The sequence below is a fragment of the Podarcis raffonei genome, chromosome 1 (assembly GCF_027172205.1).
Source record: "Podarcis raffonei isolate rPodRaf1 chromosome 1, rPodRaf1.pri, whole genome shotgun sequence".
Taxonomy (NCBI): domain Eukaryota; kingdom Metazoa; phylum Chordata; class Lepidosauria; order Squamata; family Lacertidae; genus Podarcis; species Podarcis raffonei.
This window is the reverse complement of record NC_070602.1, coordinates 97,440,378-97,457,442: the sequence shown is the minus strand read 5'-3', so window position 1 is coordinate 97,457,442 and position 17,065 is coordinate 97,440,378. Positions and strand designations below refer to the sequence as shown.

General features: G+C 41.2%; 1 protein-coding gene across 4 annotated transcripts in view; it reads right to left on the bottom strand.

Annotated features, from left to right (window-relative positions):
• THSD7B (thrombospondin type 1 domain containing 7B) overlaps positions 1-17,065 on the bottom strand; it is a 367,181-nt gene that overhangs the window by 80,775 nt on the left and 269,341 nt on the right. For 3 of the 4 annotated variants that reach the window (XM_053405703.1, XM_053405718.1, XM_053405710.1), the window contains 2 exons: positions 13,613-13,876; positions 1,297-1,475 (listed from right to left, as the gene is read on the bottom strand). In XM_053405703.1, coding sequence (XP_053261678.1) covers positions 1,297-1,475; positions 13,613-13,876 — 443 coding nt within the window. The remainder of the gene's footprint in view (positions 1-1,296; positions 1,476-13,612; positions 13,877-17,065) is intronic. The other variant, XM_053405725.1, reaches the window with a different exon arrangement.

The following is a 17,065-nucleotide window of genomic DNA, read 5'->3' as shown; positions in this document are numbered from 1 at the left end:
TGAATAGGAGAAGCATTGGATATAACCCTGAATGCAAAAGTGAGCCTCAAATTTGACATACCTTCTCCCAAATTTCTGTGATGAACCAGGGTTCAAAGTATGTTTGTGCATAAAGAACAAGGCCTTGCTTTTATGATCTGCCTGCACCTCTTCCACAATGGACAAATTGTGTGACCAGAAGCTTCAGGTTCACTGTATACAAACTACTGTGGGGAAAATATCGGAGTTAAAGCCCCTAACCCAGGGTATTCAGCTTGAATTCCAATAAGTAAGATTCTTCATCATAACTACCTGCCAGGGTGCAGCATGAACCAAGCCTAAGAAATAAAGGCTATTTGAATTGCACCTTGCTTTTAAATAGGTTGTGTAAAAGTGCATCCCATGCAAGCAGCTCTTATTTTGTGCAAAGCATTACCAAAGCGAAACCATGACCAGAGGCAGAATGAACACATGCAGTAGTAAGTCACAATGTGTTCCATGTTGCTTATTTCCAGCATCTGTAGGACTGTAATATTAGATCACTTTTCCTACTTTCTTTGCTTTCTTAATGTTAAGATAACCTGCACGCTATAGTCAAAGTTCTGCAAGTGACATTCCTGAGTATGCTTCTATTAGAAACAGAAAAGATGAAATGAAGGAAATACTAACACATCTTCTTTAGAAATAACCAGCACAAAGAGTAGGATACTGAGTTTCTTTCAATAGACTTTAAAAGCATTAAACATTTTTAATTGTATGAGCCCATACATTCTCCTGTCTGCATTAACTGCCAAGTTCCTTTATTACATTAAATTGCAACATTAATTGAAAAATATTTTACTCCTAATTTTCCATCTGAATATTCTCATTTATATCTGTGTCTTCTCCTAATAAGAGTATACACTAGAAAATTACCTTGTAATTGTCAGATAGAAACTTATTAGAACAGAGTGGAATTGAATTTGTTGGGGGGAGGGAAATAATGAAGAATAGGTTCAAAGAATCAATCTTCACAGACTATTTTAAGTGAGTCTCGCTGATTGCACTCTGTTATTAGTGATTTGTGAGATACAGCGGAAACATGATATAAATATTTACTCACAGTGCCAAAGAGACTGGAGTATTTTTGAGAATAAGGAAGGAACTCTGAAATAAACATGAAAGGCTGTATCAATATATATTCCTAGGAAAAAGTATGACCAGGTGAGGGAGTATATTTACTAAAGGGAAGCTGTCTTGTTTATATCATCCAGAGAATGCCCTAAATGTATCTGATACCCTGTAAAAGTGTCCTACTGGTTTCTTGATATACCTCACCTGATTCTTAGGATCCAGTTTTGGACATGGACGTCCTCCATTGTAAGGCTTCTCCTTAAGCCACTTGGACCGGATTTTCACTCCTGTTCCACAAGACGAACTGCAAGGGGCCCAACTAGACCAGTCACTTAATTTGCAATCAAATGGACAAGGTACCATACAAGGCTGTTCAACATAACCTAAAATAAAAATGTAGGAAAGACAGAACAGTGAAAATTATCTTAACACTGAGATATTTATCTAATTAATAGTCTGAAGGTCATCTGTCTTGGAATGGTGTATTTGGAAAGTTACATGGGAACTAGGAGGGTTGGGCATTTCAAACAAGTGATTGTTGCTTAGGAGTCCTATATTTCTGTCAACTCATTGGTTCTTCACATTGGTCTGGTCCATACATAACATTAAACTATGGTTTAAATAAACCTTAAATTGATAAACTATGGTTTCACATTATGTGCATACTAGGCCTACTGATTTGTTAGCAAAAATAAGCCGTAGCTTACTGACCTTAACGATGATTTAGCATTACGTTTGAACCTGGTAAGTTTTTAAAATCACAGTTTAAGTGTGGTTTATTTGTTTGTCCTTCAAGCCTGAGATGCTAGAGAACAGTGACTGAAAAGTTGAACTACTCTCCATGCTCAACTGCTACCACTAGACATGTCACTGAAGATGACACCACTGCTAAGTCTGTCTGGAGACAGGTACCTTTCCCCACCGTGACTTGCCTTCCTTACACAGCCAGGGCACAGAGTGGAGATGAACATCTGGAGGAAAGTTAAAGAGGCTGTTCTCCACGAGGACTAGCTTTCACTTTAGTTATTTTTAAAATAAAAGTTTAAAAGCCTGTTGTTAACATTTTACAAGTCATGCCTGTGCACGTGAGCATGGGGCTCCTAAAAATGTTTTAAGAGCAAGACAAATACCTCCGCTGAACAGCCAACTTGATAAGTTATTTAAGGATTTATTATAAGCAGCCATTTGAGGGATTCTCTCCTCCCTGCCGTGGCTTCAAAGCACCATTTCTGTTGTCTTCACTACTTCCCTCCCCTATCCATATTACATCACAATCCAGTGCATGTTTACTCTGAAGTAAATTCCATTAAGCTTAGTGGGCCTTGTGGCCAGGCTGAATTCTAAGCATGCCAGAAAGCCCCAAAGCTGAATTCTAAACAGTAGAAGGGGAGGGAGAGTTCAAATCATATTGGAAGCCCCAGCACACGAAAGACAGATAGGAGATGGGGTGAGATAAGTGGTGATGTGATGTTAGCTGGAGCAGCAGCACCTCTACAATAATTTCCCTTGGGACATTCCCTAAACCTATATATATGCACACACACTGTAGTCCAACCCTTCATCTCTTTCCCTCAGGAGACAAGTGTCAAGTTGTGGGGCACAGAATCTCGCCTGTGAAAGAAAACGAGTCTCTCCCCTCTCCATGTTTTTGTTTTTTTGCAGTTTGCAATGAAGTTAGATTGTGACTCCCTCCTCCCCAAGATACATTCACATAGCAAGCCTTCATGAAGAAGGGGGTGTGTGTGATGTGGGTGCTATAAAACGGGGAAGAAATTATAAAACGGGGAAGAAGTTACAGTACAATGTTAAGAGTGATTGGAGGATAAAGATGAGCAGTGGAAGGAAAGGTTCAAGAAACGCCAAGATCTTGTAGCAACAGCCAGCTGTTGACAAGAGCTGGCACAGAATGCCAGGAAGATTTCCATACCCTTGATTTTGCAGCTAGTCAATGGGAAGGAGATATGGTGATGCAGTGATGCAGTGCCAGTGGTAGGATACTGCAAAGGTTTTCATGAAATATGAAAAAGGCAGGAAGTAGACAGGGGGAAAACAAGCCAAACTCTCACAAAACAAGCCAGAATGTTTTTGATCGTCTGTGAAATGACCTGTGGTTTAAGTGTGGTTTTTATATAATAATAATAATAATAATAATAATAATAATAATAATCCTGGTTTAATTTTGGCTTGATGCCTGAACCAGCTCACTGAATGACTATTGCTAACAACAATTAGAGGAGGCCTATGCGGTATGCAAGTATGGCAAAGGGACAAACTCCTTCTCACAATAAAAGCTGATAGTTTAGCCCAGCTTTCCCAACTGACATTTTGGATTACAACTCCCATCATCATCAGCCAGCATAGGCATAAAGCATCTGGAGAGTATCTAGGTTTGGTAAGGCTGGTTTAGCCTGCATTGACACAGTTGAGGTTATAATAAGAGCTGAAAAGGGAACCCAAAGAAACGCTTTTAAAATTCAGTGTATTATTGCAATAAAGTCTTGCACTGAAAGGAACTGCGATCAGCTTCAAGATAAATTCCAGACTGGGTTATTGGGCCAATTAAATGGGCCAATGAAGCTTGATGTATAAGTTTAAAGTGATGCTCACTGGGGTAAGAAAAATAAAATACAAAACCCGAACTTCCAGAATCAGAGGCAATAAGTCTCAGAATACCAGTTGCTGTAGAATCACAGCAGAAGAGGGTTATTGACCTCATGTCATGCCAGTAGGCTTTCCATAGGCCACTGTGAGAAACAGAATGCTGGACTAGATGGGGCTTTGGTGTGATCCTGCTGAACTCTTCTTGTGTCCTTAAGTGAGAACCTTTCAACTTTGGTAAGAATCATCCCCATGCTGAAAGTTAAGATTTCTGTTTCATCTGGTTATCCTGCTGATGAGACAAGCTTCTTTCTAGCTCATGACAAAAAGAAAAAGGAAAGTTCCAGGAAAATCCTGACTAACACTGTGCTCATTGTAGGACCACCTGCAAGTAAACTGTTTTCAATCACTGAATCACCATTTTAAAAATATGCTTGAAATCACTTGCTATTTCTCTTGCTGCCAAGACCTGCTTGATTGCCTCGGCTTTATCACTTGATCTGGACGCTGCAACAATTCTGTCTCATGTCACCACTCAAGTTCTTGAGTGCCCCCAATCTCTCAAAATTAAGGGGGGGAACCCACAAGCTTCCAAGGTCAACTGAACTAGATTCATCCCCAAATGACAAAATTGATCACATGGCTCTATTAAATCGAATGTAAGAGGCTGAGATCCAGGCTTAAGCTATAAAACCATTTGGCAGTATGATTTGTTGGCTTTTGCATTAAAATTGCTTATAGCAAAGCCAACTTTTCTTATCACAGAACTATATTAGTAAAATACCCACAGCCAGTTGAAACTGCCTGAATAGTTAAGCTGCAATGAAATCAATTTTGCAGACAAGGGTAAAAACAATAAATACAAAGATTAGTAGTATCGTTTCCTTTCCTCTTTTTTTGTTTCAAATCTGCATTTTGTTAACCTTTTGCACTGCAGTTTGACAACAGACTGATAGCTTTAACATTTTTTCCATAATAGCTCTTTATTGCGGCTCTTCCCCTAAGCTGTATAATGGTTTAATTTAAAATGTACACTAATTTGGTTTGTTACTTTGCAGACAAATGCTTCATCATAGCCACTTACGTCTCCAAATCCATTTAGATTAGGCAGTATCACTGCTCTCTATTATTTATCAGCAGTTCCCTTACACCCACCATCAGTAGATTCAATCGGATTTCATGTGCACTTTGTGATTATGCATTATAAATAACAGAAGGTCAAAAAAATATCTTGTGTGATTTTCTGCTTTTCAGCTTTCACTGAAGAAAAGTAAGTTAGAATAAATTAAAAGGGAAAAAAAGTTTGTTAGGGCCAGCCCTACCATTAGGCAAACTAAGACAGCTGCCTCAGGTGGTAGGTGCTTGGGGGAAGACAGTGCCTGGTGCGCCATGCAGCCTACATTGCTCTGAGCTAGCTTTCTGCCCTCAGGTGTAGTGGAGGGACCTGGTATCACTGGTGTTCAAAGTAAGAGTCAACTTCCAGTCTACATGGAAATGCACCATCTTATCCTTCCCCTCAGGGAGCAACATGTCTTGAGTTAGCAATGGAGCTCTTTATATAAACTCTGGTGCAATATGATTCTTTGGTTTCTTACTGTTTGTGAGCCTGGATAATAGTGGACTTTCCATAGAAATGTAAAATGCCTTGTCTAGGCAGATTAATGGAGGCAAAATCAATTAAGCTTCAGGAAGGATTTAGAAGCTTAGGGTCTTATGGACAACCTACATACAGTGGTACCTCTGGTTACGTACTTAATTCATTCTGGAGGTCCGTTCTTAACCTGAAACTGTTCTTAACCTGAAGCACCACTTTAGCTAATGGAGCCTCCTGCTGCCGCTGCGCCGCCGGAGCACAATTTCTGTTCTTATCCTGAAGCAAAGTTCTTAACCTGAAGCACTATTTCTGGGTTAGCGGAGTCTGTAACCTGAAGCGTATGTAACCCAAGGTACCACTGTATTGGACAATATGAGAGTTGAGCCAAAAAATTTCAGAAGACAATTTCTGGGAATGTTTGAGCTTTTTGTTTTCATCCCCCCAGTATAAGGCCACTTTGCAGAATTTTCTTTATACACTCTCTACCATTTGGGGAGGGGGGCAAGTTGGCAGCTGCCATTTTCTACCACAAAGCTCTGGAGCAGTGCTAGGTCCTGGGTATTGTGGACAGTGCCAACGGCGATCGCCTGCCCAGGGACTGGCCAACTCAGACCTGCTTAACTCCAAAGGGGCTGCATCATGTACCATCAGACTATGTTCTTGGGACCCTTACTGCCATTTTAAAAAAATAAAATTGCCTATGTCCTTTAGTGATGGCATTTGTATGCTGCCCCATAACTGGAAGAGGGCTTTTATCTCTGTAAGTTAAGTAACTATGAAATGTAACTATTTGGATGGTTTCTAGTGCTTCAGTCTGTTCAACTGCAACAGCATTTAGCAAACACACTCCATAATATTAGTAGCTCTGTTTGCACCAACTACTTACAATGCAACAAAGCTAATGTTGGTTCAGGGTCCACAGTGAATAATTGTGTTGATTATTTTTTGGGGGGGGGATAGATTTCATAGTTAAGTACTCTCAACCACACACTTATGTTTTGCAGGCAATAAGGTTACTCCCCCCCCCCAATTCCTATCTAGGCTTGCATGTTACTCTGTCATCAGTTACTGTGTAGGAATACATCTGTTATCAGCAGATGCACCTAGGCCCTCTCTACTTAAAGAGTACAAGTATGTATTGAAAAATCTGAAGAGATTTAGCAGATTTTTTTACATTGCCTTTTATTGATTTTTAGCTGTATTTTATTGTATTTGCATGATTGTTGTTAGCACTGTTGGGTAGAAAGGTAGAGTACAAATTTAGTGGGTGCGAGGAGGGAAAGAAACAACAAGAATGGGGTGAGACTATGTACACAGGACCCAAACTGAGTCTGTGGTTTTGTGTTTGCATATGAGAGAGGACTGGTTGGGTGCATAGGGTTGTCTCCAACACTATTTTGCCCAGAGTCTTTATTAGCTGCTTTTTAAAAGCATTAGCTGCTCAAGTTTATTAAGTAAATGTCTTGTTCAGTATATGAGTAGATAGTTTTCCTACCCATCAGTGCTTTCATTGGACTGTGAAGCCCAAGGCAGAAGAGCAATCAAATACATTGAAAACAAGCACAAACATTTATACTGAACACAGTGAGGGGCTGATGAGTGGTGCAATAGTGCACATGAACACATTATTTCTCCTTTTCAGATACATAAGCCAAAAATAAAGTAAAATCTATGGTTTCAGGCCTAAGAAAAAGATTGAGAAAAACATCTTTCTGTAGTCAAAGGTGGACTTCTAAGAATGTAATGAATAAAGGTATACAATCTGCATTTTATAGAAACCAGTGGCATTTCTGGAACTGTTTCTTGGCTCATCTTAACTTTGCTTGGTGCATTATATTTGCACAGAATATATGCATCTTAATGCAACTGTGTGAAGGTAGGAGATGGTTTAGGAAACAAAACCTTCTATGCAGGCTGCTTTTGAAGCAGATGCACGTCAAATCTAATTAGTTTTAATCTCATTTGCATCTACTCCTAACATATTTCACCATTTTAATTAACAAACTTTTAACAGCTGTAGTACTTGGAAAGAAAGCCTAAAGGTGCCTCACAGAATTCAAGGTCTTTTGACTGGATTTCTTGTGTCACTCCAGGTGTCAGTGACAATGACAAGGATGATTTCCCTGGAAGCAGACCAAATAAAAACACTGTTTTCTTGAAACAATACATGAAAGGTGTATAAAAATGGAGGCTAGAAAACCCCACCAGATTCATTGGTTTTGCATATGCAAATAATATTTATGTTAATAGGCAACAGAGGCCTTCTGCCCTCAGGACACCAGGGCATGGTTGCAATACAAGAACTATGGCTATGTGCCAGAATCGTATGAAATTCCCTCTGTCTCAGTGCTTTTCATTTGAACAACATCGTGAGACCTGGAATAGCCTTTCTCCAACACGTTATCAAGGCATACATGCAGGATCACTTCTTTTTTCTATCTTGCACTTAGCTTATTGTGATGTGGGAGAAATGCTTGAAGTATAAATAAATAATCAGCACTGATTAATTAACTGATGACACTCTAAAACAGCATTGCACATATGTCAAGTGTATTGACAGTTCTAGTTGACAGTGATAGGACAAATACAGCAGCATCTTCTGTGACGTGGTGAATTGGGATTAGGGGTCCCTTTACCTTTACCTTTTTATCAGCAAGATTCCCATACCTCACAGTGGCAAAGAGGCAATTTGCTAACCACTGAAAGGATCCTTTTTTGAGCGCTGGATTTAGAGGAAGTGCACGACAGGCTCTGCATCCTTCTGGCCAAAGTGTCACTGAATACTAACCCCAGATTCCCAATGACACTAGACACTTTGTATCTGTGACATAATGATGGAGGCAAAGACAAAAGGTGAGCTGCATGCCTGGCTGCTGCAGCCACAGAGGACTGCCTGGCTCTCAGTTCCTCTCCCGGCCAGTCACAAAGTGGCTGGAAGGGAGTGGGCGAAGGTTGACCTGGAATGGCTGGTAGGCATACGTTTGCTCATTAGGTGGGGTGGTCCACTCATTAAGTATACAAGGGTAGGCCTTCCAAAGGCACAGGCATTGTGTTTCTCGCCTATTCAGACCTACCTACCATTTCACATGGTGCTAACTAAGTCTTAAGCTACTATTGTGACTGCTATGGACCCAGATTAGCTCCTGCTTGTCAAGGTAAGGAAGGAATCTTAATCAGGATATAACTGGTCAACTCTTTCCTGGGTTGTTGTTTTTACCTTTTCCATACTAATTCTGTTTGGTATGTATGTATACTTATTCTGTTGCACTTGTAGGGCTGTTTATTTATTTGTCACAACTGTTTGACGCATCTTACAACTGGTGCCAGGGCATCTGGCAAGTTCCTTAGTCACATGGGATGGGTCCCCTTAAGGGACTGTGAGGGAAAGGGCCTGGGCCAGCAAACCTCAGTGGACAGCGCTATTGCTATGCCCCTGGGTGAAAAATCCTGGAAACAGCACAAGCTGTCAGTAGTTGTAGCCTCTGCCTATGTTCTCAGTGTATGCTTCATGCACCTGTACTTAAGCTACAGTTTTCAAGGTTAAAAGGGATGAAGCTTGTATTTTGAGGACGTGACCTTGAGGAGGCCTGCATTTCACTGCTTCAGTCCTAAGCAATGTCCCAAGAAATGGATAATAGCTTTAAACCAGAATTACCCAGAGAGCTTGTTTCCAAGCATAAGTCTTCATTCTCTCTGTGTGATGCAGCTGTGTTTAGACACATATCAACAATGCCAGTTATTTAAGTGGCTCAGCAGAGGCCAATTTGTGACATTTTCATTCTGCAGGAGGCAAATTCCCACAATTACAGCAAAAGAAGGAAAGATCTAGAGAAGGGTCCAGAGCAGGGGGGAGGGGGGTACTGCCGGTGTTAATTAAGGTTAATCCTCAAGCAAACAAGCAAGTCGAGAATTTTCTTGGTAAACTTCCTTTTTCTTTTCAAAGTCTCAGTTGGGACTTTGGACCAACTGTGTTCCTTTATATCTAGACTGACACGTTTCCACCTGCACCTATCTATGGATTGCTTTAACAATGTGATTTGTAACAGCTCAAACAGCTGCTCTGCAGATGTGTGTTCGAGGCAGCTGCATCCCATTGACTGCAACAGCAGTTTGCAGGTATGACAAAATGATTGCCATTTCAGGACCTGACACTAACAGGTGGTTATCTCACAGCTTTTTAGGGAAGAATACGCAATTCCAAAATCAAAACCCATGTGGCCAAGCTACATGTGTCCAAAAGCCCCGTTTGCATCCTGAAGAGAATGCAACCCGCATCTGCGTGTTTGCACATCGCAATTCGCCACTTCTGCACATGCGTGTGATGTCATTTTGAGTGTCTGCACATGTGCGAGTGGCGAAACCCGGAAGTAAAGCATTCTGTTACTTCCGGGTCGCCGCGGAACACAACCTGAAAATGCTCAAACTGAAGCAACTTTAACCCAAGGTATGACTGTACATATTTAATTTTGATAATGGTGCTGATTTGAGGTGGAATGTAAGGAGAAACTCTTTAGTTAGCTCCTAAGAGCCCAGATGAAAGTCTGCACAACTTGCAATCTGCCAAGTTGAAAACAGACAGCTAAGGGCTTGATAACACCCCACCCACATGTTGCTGTCTGCTTAGGACTGCAAACCCAGACGGACTGTCAAGTTTCTGAGAGGCACAGTACACGGCTAGTGGGGTACATTTGAGGTGGTCCAGCGTGTGGGCAACTGTATTTTATTCAAGAGCACCCAAGTTCAAAAACCTCACTTCAGCTAAAGACTCGCCATCTCTCAGACTCATGTCTCTATTTGTCAACCAAAAAATAGCCATGGTGAAATTGTGACAAAGAAGGAGATGGTGAGTGACATAGCACTCTGCACATTGAGACAGTTGCAGCATATATGATTATTGTATAAAGCAGTATTTTCAAGTGTATAAGGACTAAATAATAATTTCACAAGCAATGCTGCTTTTTATTTATTTTTTAATTTGGTTTTTCAATGAGGCATACTAACAAGAAATCAAAATACGCCATAATTGCCAAAGAGTTTTTACCTGATTAAGATTGTTGCCCATAGGCAAGGAAAGAATGGGGAAACCCTCCCTGTTAATGAAATAGTTCGCTTGTGCTGCCTTTACTGATAAAAAGTTTGAGAAGGCAAAATCTGGAAAGGTGTGCAATGACTCATAAGAAGCTGCCTTCCCTGAATTTACTATCAGTGCTAGAATGAAACTGTTATACTCCAATGAACTCCTCCATTACAGAATATCTTCATATTGTCTGCTCCTGTTTGGTTTCCCTCCTTGGATTCTCATTACAACCAAATTGATCGGCACAACACCAGCTCTGCTAACAACCCTTTCTCCCCACTGGGGATAGTGGGAGGCAGTGCATGACAAAGCCCAAAATGAGAAAAGCAGAGCAAACTGGGATATGTGCAGAGTATACGGGAAGGAAATGACCAAAACAAAAAGAGTGACAGAAAGTGACAGCAGGCAAAGGGAAGAGCTAAAGCAAAAGACAGCAGCTTGATGGGAGAATAAACTCTTTAGCAGGATAGGGTAACAAATAGTCTGTATCTCCAGCTCATGTTTGCAGGCAAAAGACTGCTAGCACTTTGGCCTGTGTTCAATGTTCTGCTGTACTGACTCCCACCCTTCCCTAATTCTCCTGCTTCTTTCTCTTTCCATAAATCCTGCCACCTCTGCGCTGTTATTTTTAGGTTATACCTATTGGGTGGGATGCCACACTCAATACCATTGTTTCTCTATAACGAAGTAATTAGAAGACAATTAACCAGCTGTCAGATCTGCAGGGGGAGAGAGATATACTGGCTACCATCAAGGGCTTGGCTGCTTCCACTTGTTTTATCCCAGCTCTCAGCTCAAGGAGAATTCAAAACGAAGCTGTAAGGCATGGGAGGCGGGCTGCCATTAAACTATGTGAAAGGGTATCATCTCACCCTTAGCCCTGCCAAAGGAAGAGAACTAATTCAGAATGCCCCTAGAGTGCAGGGGCAGCATGGTGTGTAAGATTACCACAGGGGACAGGTGGGGCAGGCAACCTTAATGAGATGTGGGTTGCCATTAAAGCGAGATAGAATCATAGAATCATAGAGCTGGAAGAGACCACAAGGGCCATCGAGTCCAACCCCCTGCCAAGCAGGAAACACCATCAGAGCACTCCTGACATATGGTTGTCAAGCCTCTGCTTAAAGACCTCCAAAGAAGGAGACTCCACCACACTCCTTGGCAGCAAATTCCACTGTTGAACAGCTCTTACTGTCAGGAAGTTCTTCCTAATGTTTAGGTGGAATCTTCTTTCTTGTAGTTTGGAACCATTGCTCCGTGTCCGCTTCTCTGGAGCAGCAGAAAACAACCTTTCTCCCTCCTCTATGTGACATCCTTTTATATATTTGAACATGGCTATCATATCACCCCTTAACCTCCTCTTCTCCAGGCTAAACATGCCCAGCTCCCTTAGCCGTTCCTCATAAGGCATCGTTTCCAGGCCTTTGACCATTTTGATTGCCCTGCTCTGGACACGTTCCAGTTTGTCAGTGTCCTTCTTGAACTGTGGTGCCCAGAACTGGACACAGTACTCCAGGTGAGGTCTGACCAGAGCAGAATACAGTGGCACTATTACTTCCCTTGATCTAGATGCTATACTCCTATTGATGCAGCCCAGAATTGCATTGGCTTTTTTAGCTGCCGCGAGATGAGCGCCGCAACCCCAGAGTCATCCGCGCCTGGACCTAATGATCAGGGGTCCCTTTACCTTTATTGTAGTTTGTTTATGCTTCGTTGATTATAATTGCCTTGGACACAATTTCCTTTGTAGAAAGGCAGCATATAAATTTAAGTTTCTAATCTACAAACCATGGTAATAGCAGTCTACAATTGAAGACTGATACTACACTTATAGAGCAGTGAGGCCGTTCAAGTGCAATCCCTGATATGTCTTATACTTGCCAAATGAATTACGTAACGCATTCTTGTGCATGTTTACAGAATCATCAGCTCCATTGAACCCTGACTAAATGTGTATAGCCTGCAGACTTCAGTTTAAAAATACATTTCTACACCTTGGGTTTAGGCGGGGAAAGGGTTCTGTAAATTTGCAGTAGGAACTGATTGTGAACATTGGTAATTAGCTAGCACTTGTGACTTCTCCCCACAAATTATAAAAACAACAACTGTGCAACATTTAAAAACTGGCTCTTTTCTTTTTAAACTTAAGGAAATGATAGATGTTACGAATGGATAAGCATTGATATGGCACCTTGACAAACAAATAAAAAGGCAGTTCATCTGAAACAAGGCTGAGAGAGGAGTACGACCAATGACTAAACCAACATTTGATTTGCTGGCACACAGCAAATCCAAAAGAAAGCCATACAGACCTCACAGTCAAAGAACAGGATCAAACAGTGCTATCCAAACTCCAGGATGGAGTGCAGATGGTAGGGCTGAGACTTCAGTGCAAGCCTACACTGCTTACCCTCCACAGGAGTGATAATAATAATAATAATAATAATAATAATAATAATAATAATAATAATAATAATTTATTTATTTATACCCCACCCATCTGGCTGGGCTTCCCCAGCCACTCTGGGCGGCTTCCAACAAAATATTAAAATACAGTAATCCGTCAAACATTAAAAGCTTCCCTAAACAGGGTTGCCTTCAGATGTCTTCTAAAAGTCTGGCAGTTGTTATGTTCTCTTTGACATCTGGTGGGAGGGTGCTCCACAGGGAGAGTGCCACTACCGAGAAGGCCCTCTGCCTGGTTCCCTGTAACTTCTCTGGCTTCACTGGTTCACTGTGAGGAAACCACCAGAAGGCCCTCGGCACAGGACCTCAGTGTCCGGGTAGAACGATGGGGGTGCCCAGGTGCAAAGGAGGAAAGGGTTCCTATACCTTTAATAGGTGTGCAGAAGAAGGAATTTCAGCAGATGTCATTTGTCAGGAAAGGTATCCCTGCTGAAATCCTCCCTTCTGTATAACAAATAAAGATGCCCCCTATCTCCAGCATGCACTAAAGATTGTACCCAGGAGATCAGGACGCTGTGAACAGTTGCTACCACCAGCTTCAACTAAGGGTGTGCATTCAATTCAAACAAATTCCAAACTGAAATGAGTCACTTCAAAGAGGCGGACCTCTTTATAAGCCCACTGACATATTAAGCTTGACTAACACAACGTTACTTAAATTTTCCTGTCTTCTTTTATCTGGGATTCAGCTAATGTTTGACACAGGAAATGGAAAGGTATCAAACGCTGCATGACCAGTGGTAGACTCTGGGCCTCCATTGTTTATACAGGGCACTCTAACTTACCTGAATGGTTGCAATGAGACGGTTCCACAAGTCTGCCGGTCTTATCGTAGCAGGCCAGGGCTCTGAAGCGCACCCCTTCTCCGCATTCCTTGGCATGCCCGTGAAATCTCTGTTCTAGCTGCAGCTCTGTTTTCCCTATGGAAATTATGCATTCCGACCAATTTCCATGGGGCCGGCTGGTAAATATTGTGCAAGGGCATGGTTCCGCTTCAACAAGGGGATACACTTCTGTATTCTGGCACTTGTCTCGCTTTCTGCTTCTCCCTGTTCCGACCGGGAAAATATGCTTGTTAGCGTAGCATCTGCTGCTTTTGATAACAATATGTCGTATTATTTACACTTGAAGGGGTTTGATACAGTTAGAACCAACACAATCCGAAATGTAAATACAGAAGAGCTGGTTCAAAGACATCTGTTAGTTTTTGTTGCCCGTGCTCCAGAGGGCCGAGAAAATGTCACTGTCTCCAGGGCAACCAGAGAACCTAAAGGAACTTGTGGAGGAGGGGGAATTGTTTGGGATGAAGCACAAAATGATAGAAAGAGAACAACTGTCTGCCTACTCTTATTAGGAAAAAACACACCTGAAAAAGCTCTTAATTTGCCCCATAATTATCTTAGGAAAGTAAATTTATTATCTCCCTTCTCTCCCCTCACTTTAAGCCCTGCAACCTCATCACTGGTTGCTTAGGGAAACCCACTAGGTAGATTCAGCAAGCTGCGGCTCTTCCTTCGAAGTTATTTTGCAAATTAGCTGAATACACAACAGGGATATGTACTAGATCTTCATGAGATCAGGGATAACTCTATGAGTAGACAAGAAATGCTTAAGGCCCGGCAGGGTATTTTGGTCAAGAATGTTTAACACTGTAACACCGCCCATGTTCAACTTGTATATTTGTAAATAAACACAAAGAAATTACACAATGCCAACAAACGTCAAGTGACATCATTCTAAAGGAGACCAAGTCCAGCCCAGGTAAGCACTGCACCAGTGAAACTTCTCATCACCTGGAGATTTTAAAGCTCAAAAACTGCCATTTCTTTTAAGCTCTTTCAATGCGTTGTATCACACTTTCAGTTTACCACAAAGTTCTCTACTGAGAGAAGCAAGTACAATTCTTCCTCCCCTTCCCTCTTTCCTGACTTCAGCAAATCTACCAATCTATTCCAGAAGTGGACTTGTCCTGAGAGGACAATCTTTAAACATAACTTTTCTTTATCCCATTGTATCTCAACACCAAGGGCTTCATTTCACTTTGCATTAACAGGTGACACACAATAAGTATGCACACTCAGCAGCTGTCAAGTAATACTTATGAAAGTGAAAAGTTGCATGTAAGCCAACCATGAGTTCCCTCCACAGATATTGAGATATTAACACAATTTAACTGGATTGCTTGCATCAAAGAATATTCATTCCACTCTATTTTCCAAATGGTTTTTAATTAGCACGTTAACATTCTCAGATCTGGTTTTAAAAATGATGATCAGAAATTATTTTTAATCAAGACCCAGCAGTCTTAAAGACTTTTTCTATTTAAATAAAAATGGTTTTTGAACATTAACAAAAAAGTGTTCAGTTTTTTTGGGGTCAGGGACAGGGAGGACGTCACCCAACAATATTTTGCAATAGTCTATTTCTCCTTCATACAAAACAGTCAGTTTCAATGCCTGCACATTTGACTGAGTTAATGATTAAAGAAGATAAATATGCCTTTCTTGAACATAAAGCTTTTTTTCAAAAATGTTAGCTGCATAATACAGATTTCAAAGTAGTGTAACCTCAAATTACCTTCTAACCAGCATTTGCTTGGGGATGCTTCTGTAACGAATAATGCTAAATGTAAAGCCCACACATGTATTTAAGCATAAAATAAATCATGCTATTAAATACAAAGTATGAATGAAGGAAGCTAATCCACGTGCACATTAACATACTCTAAGCAGCAGGATGATTTTCAATAAAAGCCATAAAATTGACCAATTTTCATGATGAATCAGATACATTTATTTGAGAAAAATATTAATACCAGCTACCTCACTTTCCTTTTTAATAAATCAACCAAGGCAGCACTTCTCATAGCCTCAAGATTTAAACAGCGTTTCCTTCTTTGCTTACTTTCACTTTTTTGTGATTTGCTTAAAATGGAGTGTTTGGTGTGTAACTATGCTTTGATTATGGAGGGATGTGGGTGTTCTAGAGCAGGCATAGGCAAACTCGGGCCTCCAGATGTTTTCGGACTACACTTCCCATCATCCCTGACCGCTAGTCCTGTTAGCTAGGGATCATGGGAGTTGTAGGCCAAAAACATCTGGAGGGACCAGTTTGCCTATGCCTATTCTAGAGGAAATAAGGTCCAGCTTATTCATATATTACAAGAGTGGCATGGGAGCCACCCTTCTGGATGAGTCCCAGGAATAAAGGAATAACACATGAAAGTGGGGGTCATGTGGTATTCGAAAGCTGCCATGTCAACAGCACAGCTTTACAGGCTATATAAAGCCGGAGCTAAGCATATAACCTGCTACTGAACTTCTGCAGCACTGTAGTCTCTCCAAACTTATTCTGCTCAAAATAAAGCAAGAAGACTTGCCAGGCTACTTTGCTGCATTAAGACTTTAGCAGTCTCTGTTTAGTCCCATTAGGAAATGGGGAGGCCCACATCTGTACTGTGCAATCCATGGTCTTCAGCTACTCCCATACATGAGACCTAGATGACTTCCATGGGAACAGCAAGGATGGGTGTTAGTAAGATGAAGAAGAGTTTAGATTTGATATCCCGCTTTTTCACTACCCTAAGAAGTATCAAAGCAGCTAACAACAAACACTCTGTGAGGTGAGTGAGGCTGAGAGACTTCAGAGAAGTATGACTAGCCCAAGGTCACCCAGCAGCTGCATGTGGAAGAGCGGGGACGCGAACCCGGTTCACCAGATTACGAGTCCACTGTTCTTAACCACTACACCACACTGGCTGTAGGAGTAACATCTCGTATGACCCTGAGCCAAACTCTCTGTCTACTGTTCTATACTATGATATACCAAATCTGAATGAATAAGAATAAAACACATGAGAAACATTTTGCTGTCACGCTTTGCACTTATAACATTTAATATTTTCTATTTCCACTTAAAAGGAGAATGCTTTAGTTATCGGGACATTCTATTAGCCGAGGTGATACATCAAAGGATTCAACAACAAAGTGGGGAAAGAAATAAACATGACAGCTTTAGTAAACATTTCCAGCATAAAGAGGTTCTAGGACTGAATATCAAAAATGCACAGTAGCTATTGCCTTTTTGTTTGTTTGTTTGTTTTAAAGTAACATGCAACCAATTAAAGGGTGCTCTGCTACTGTAAGCAAGGCATCATGCAGCTTTTCAATAACATTATTGCATTATCTGTTCACATGAGAATTCATGAGCATGGCTCATTAAAGAACAAGAGTTACTCA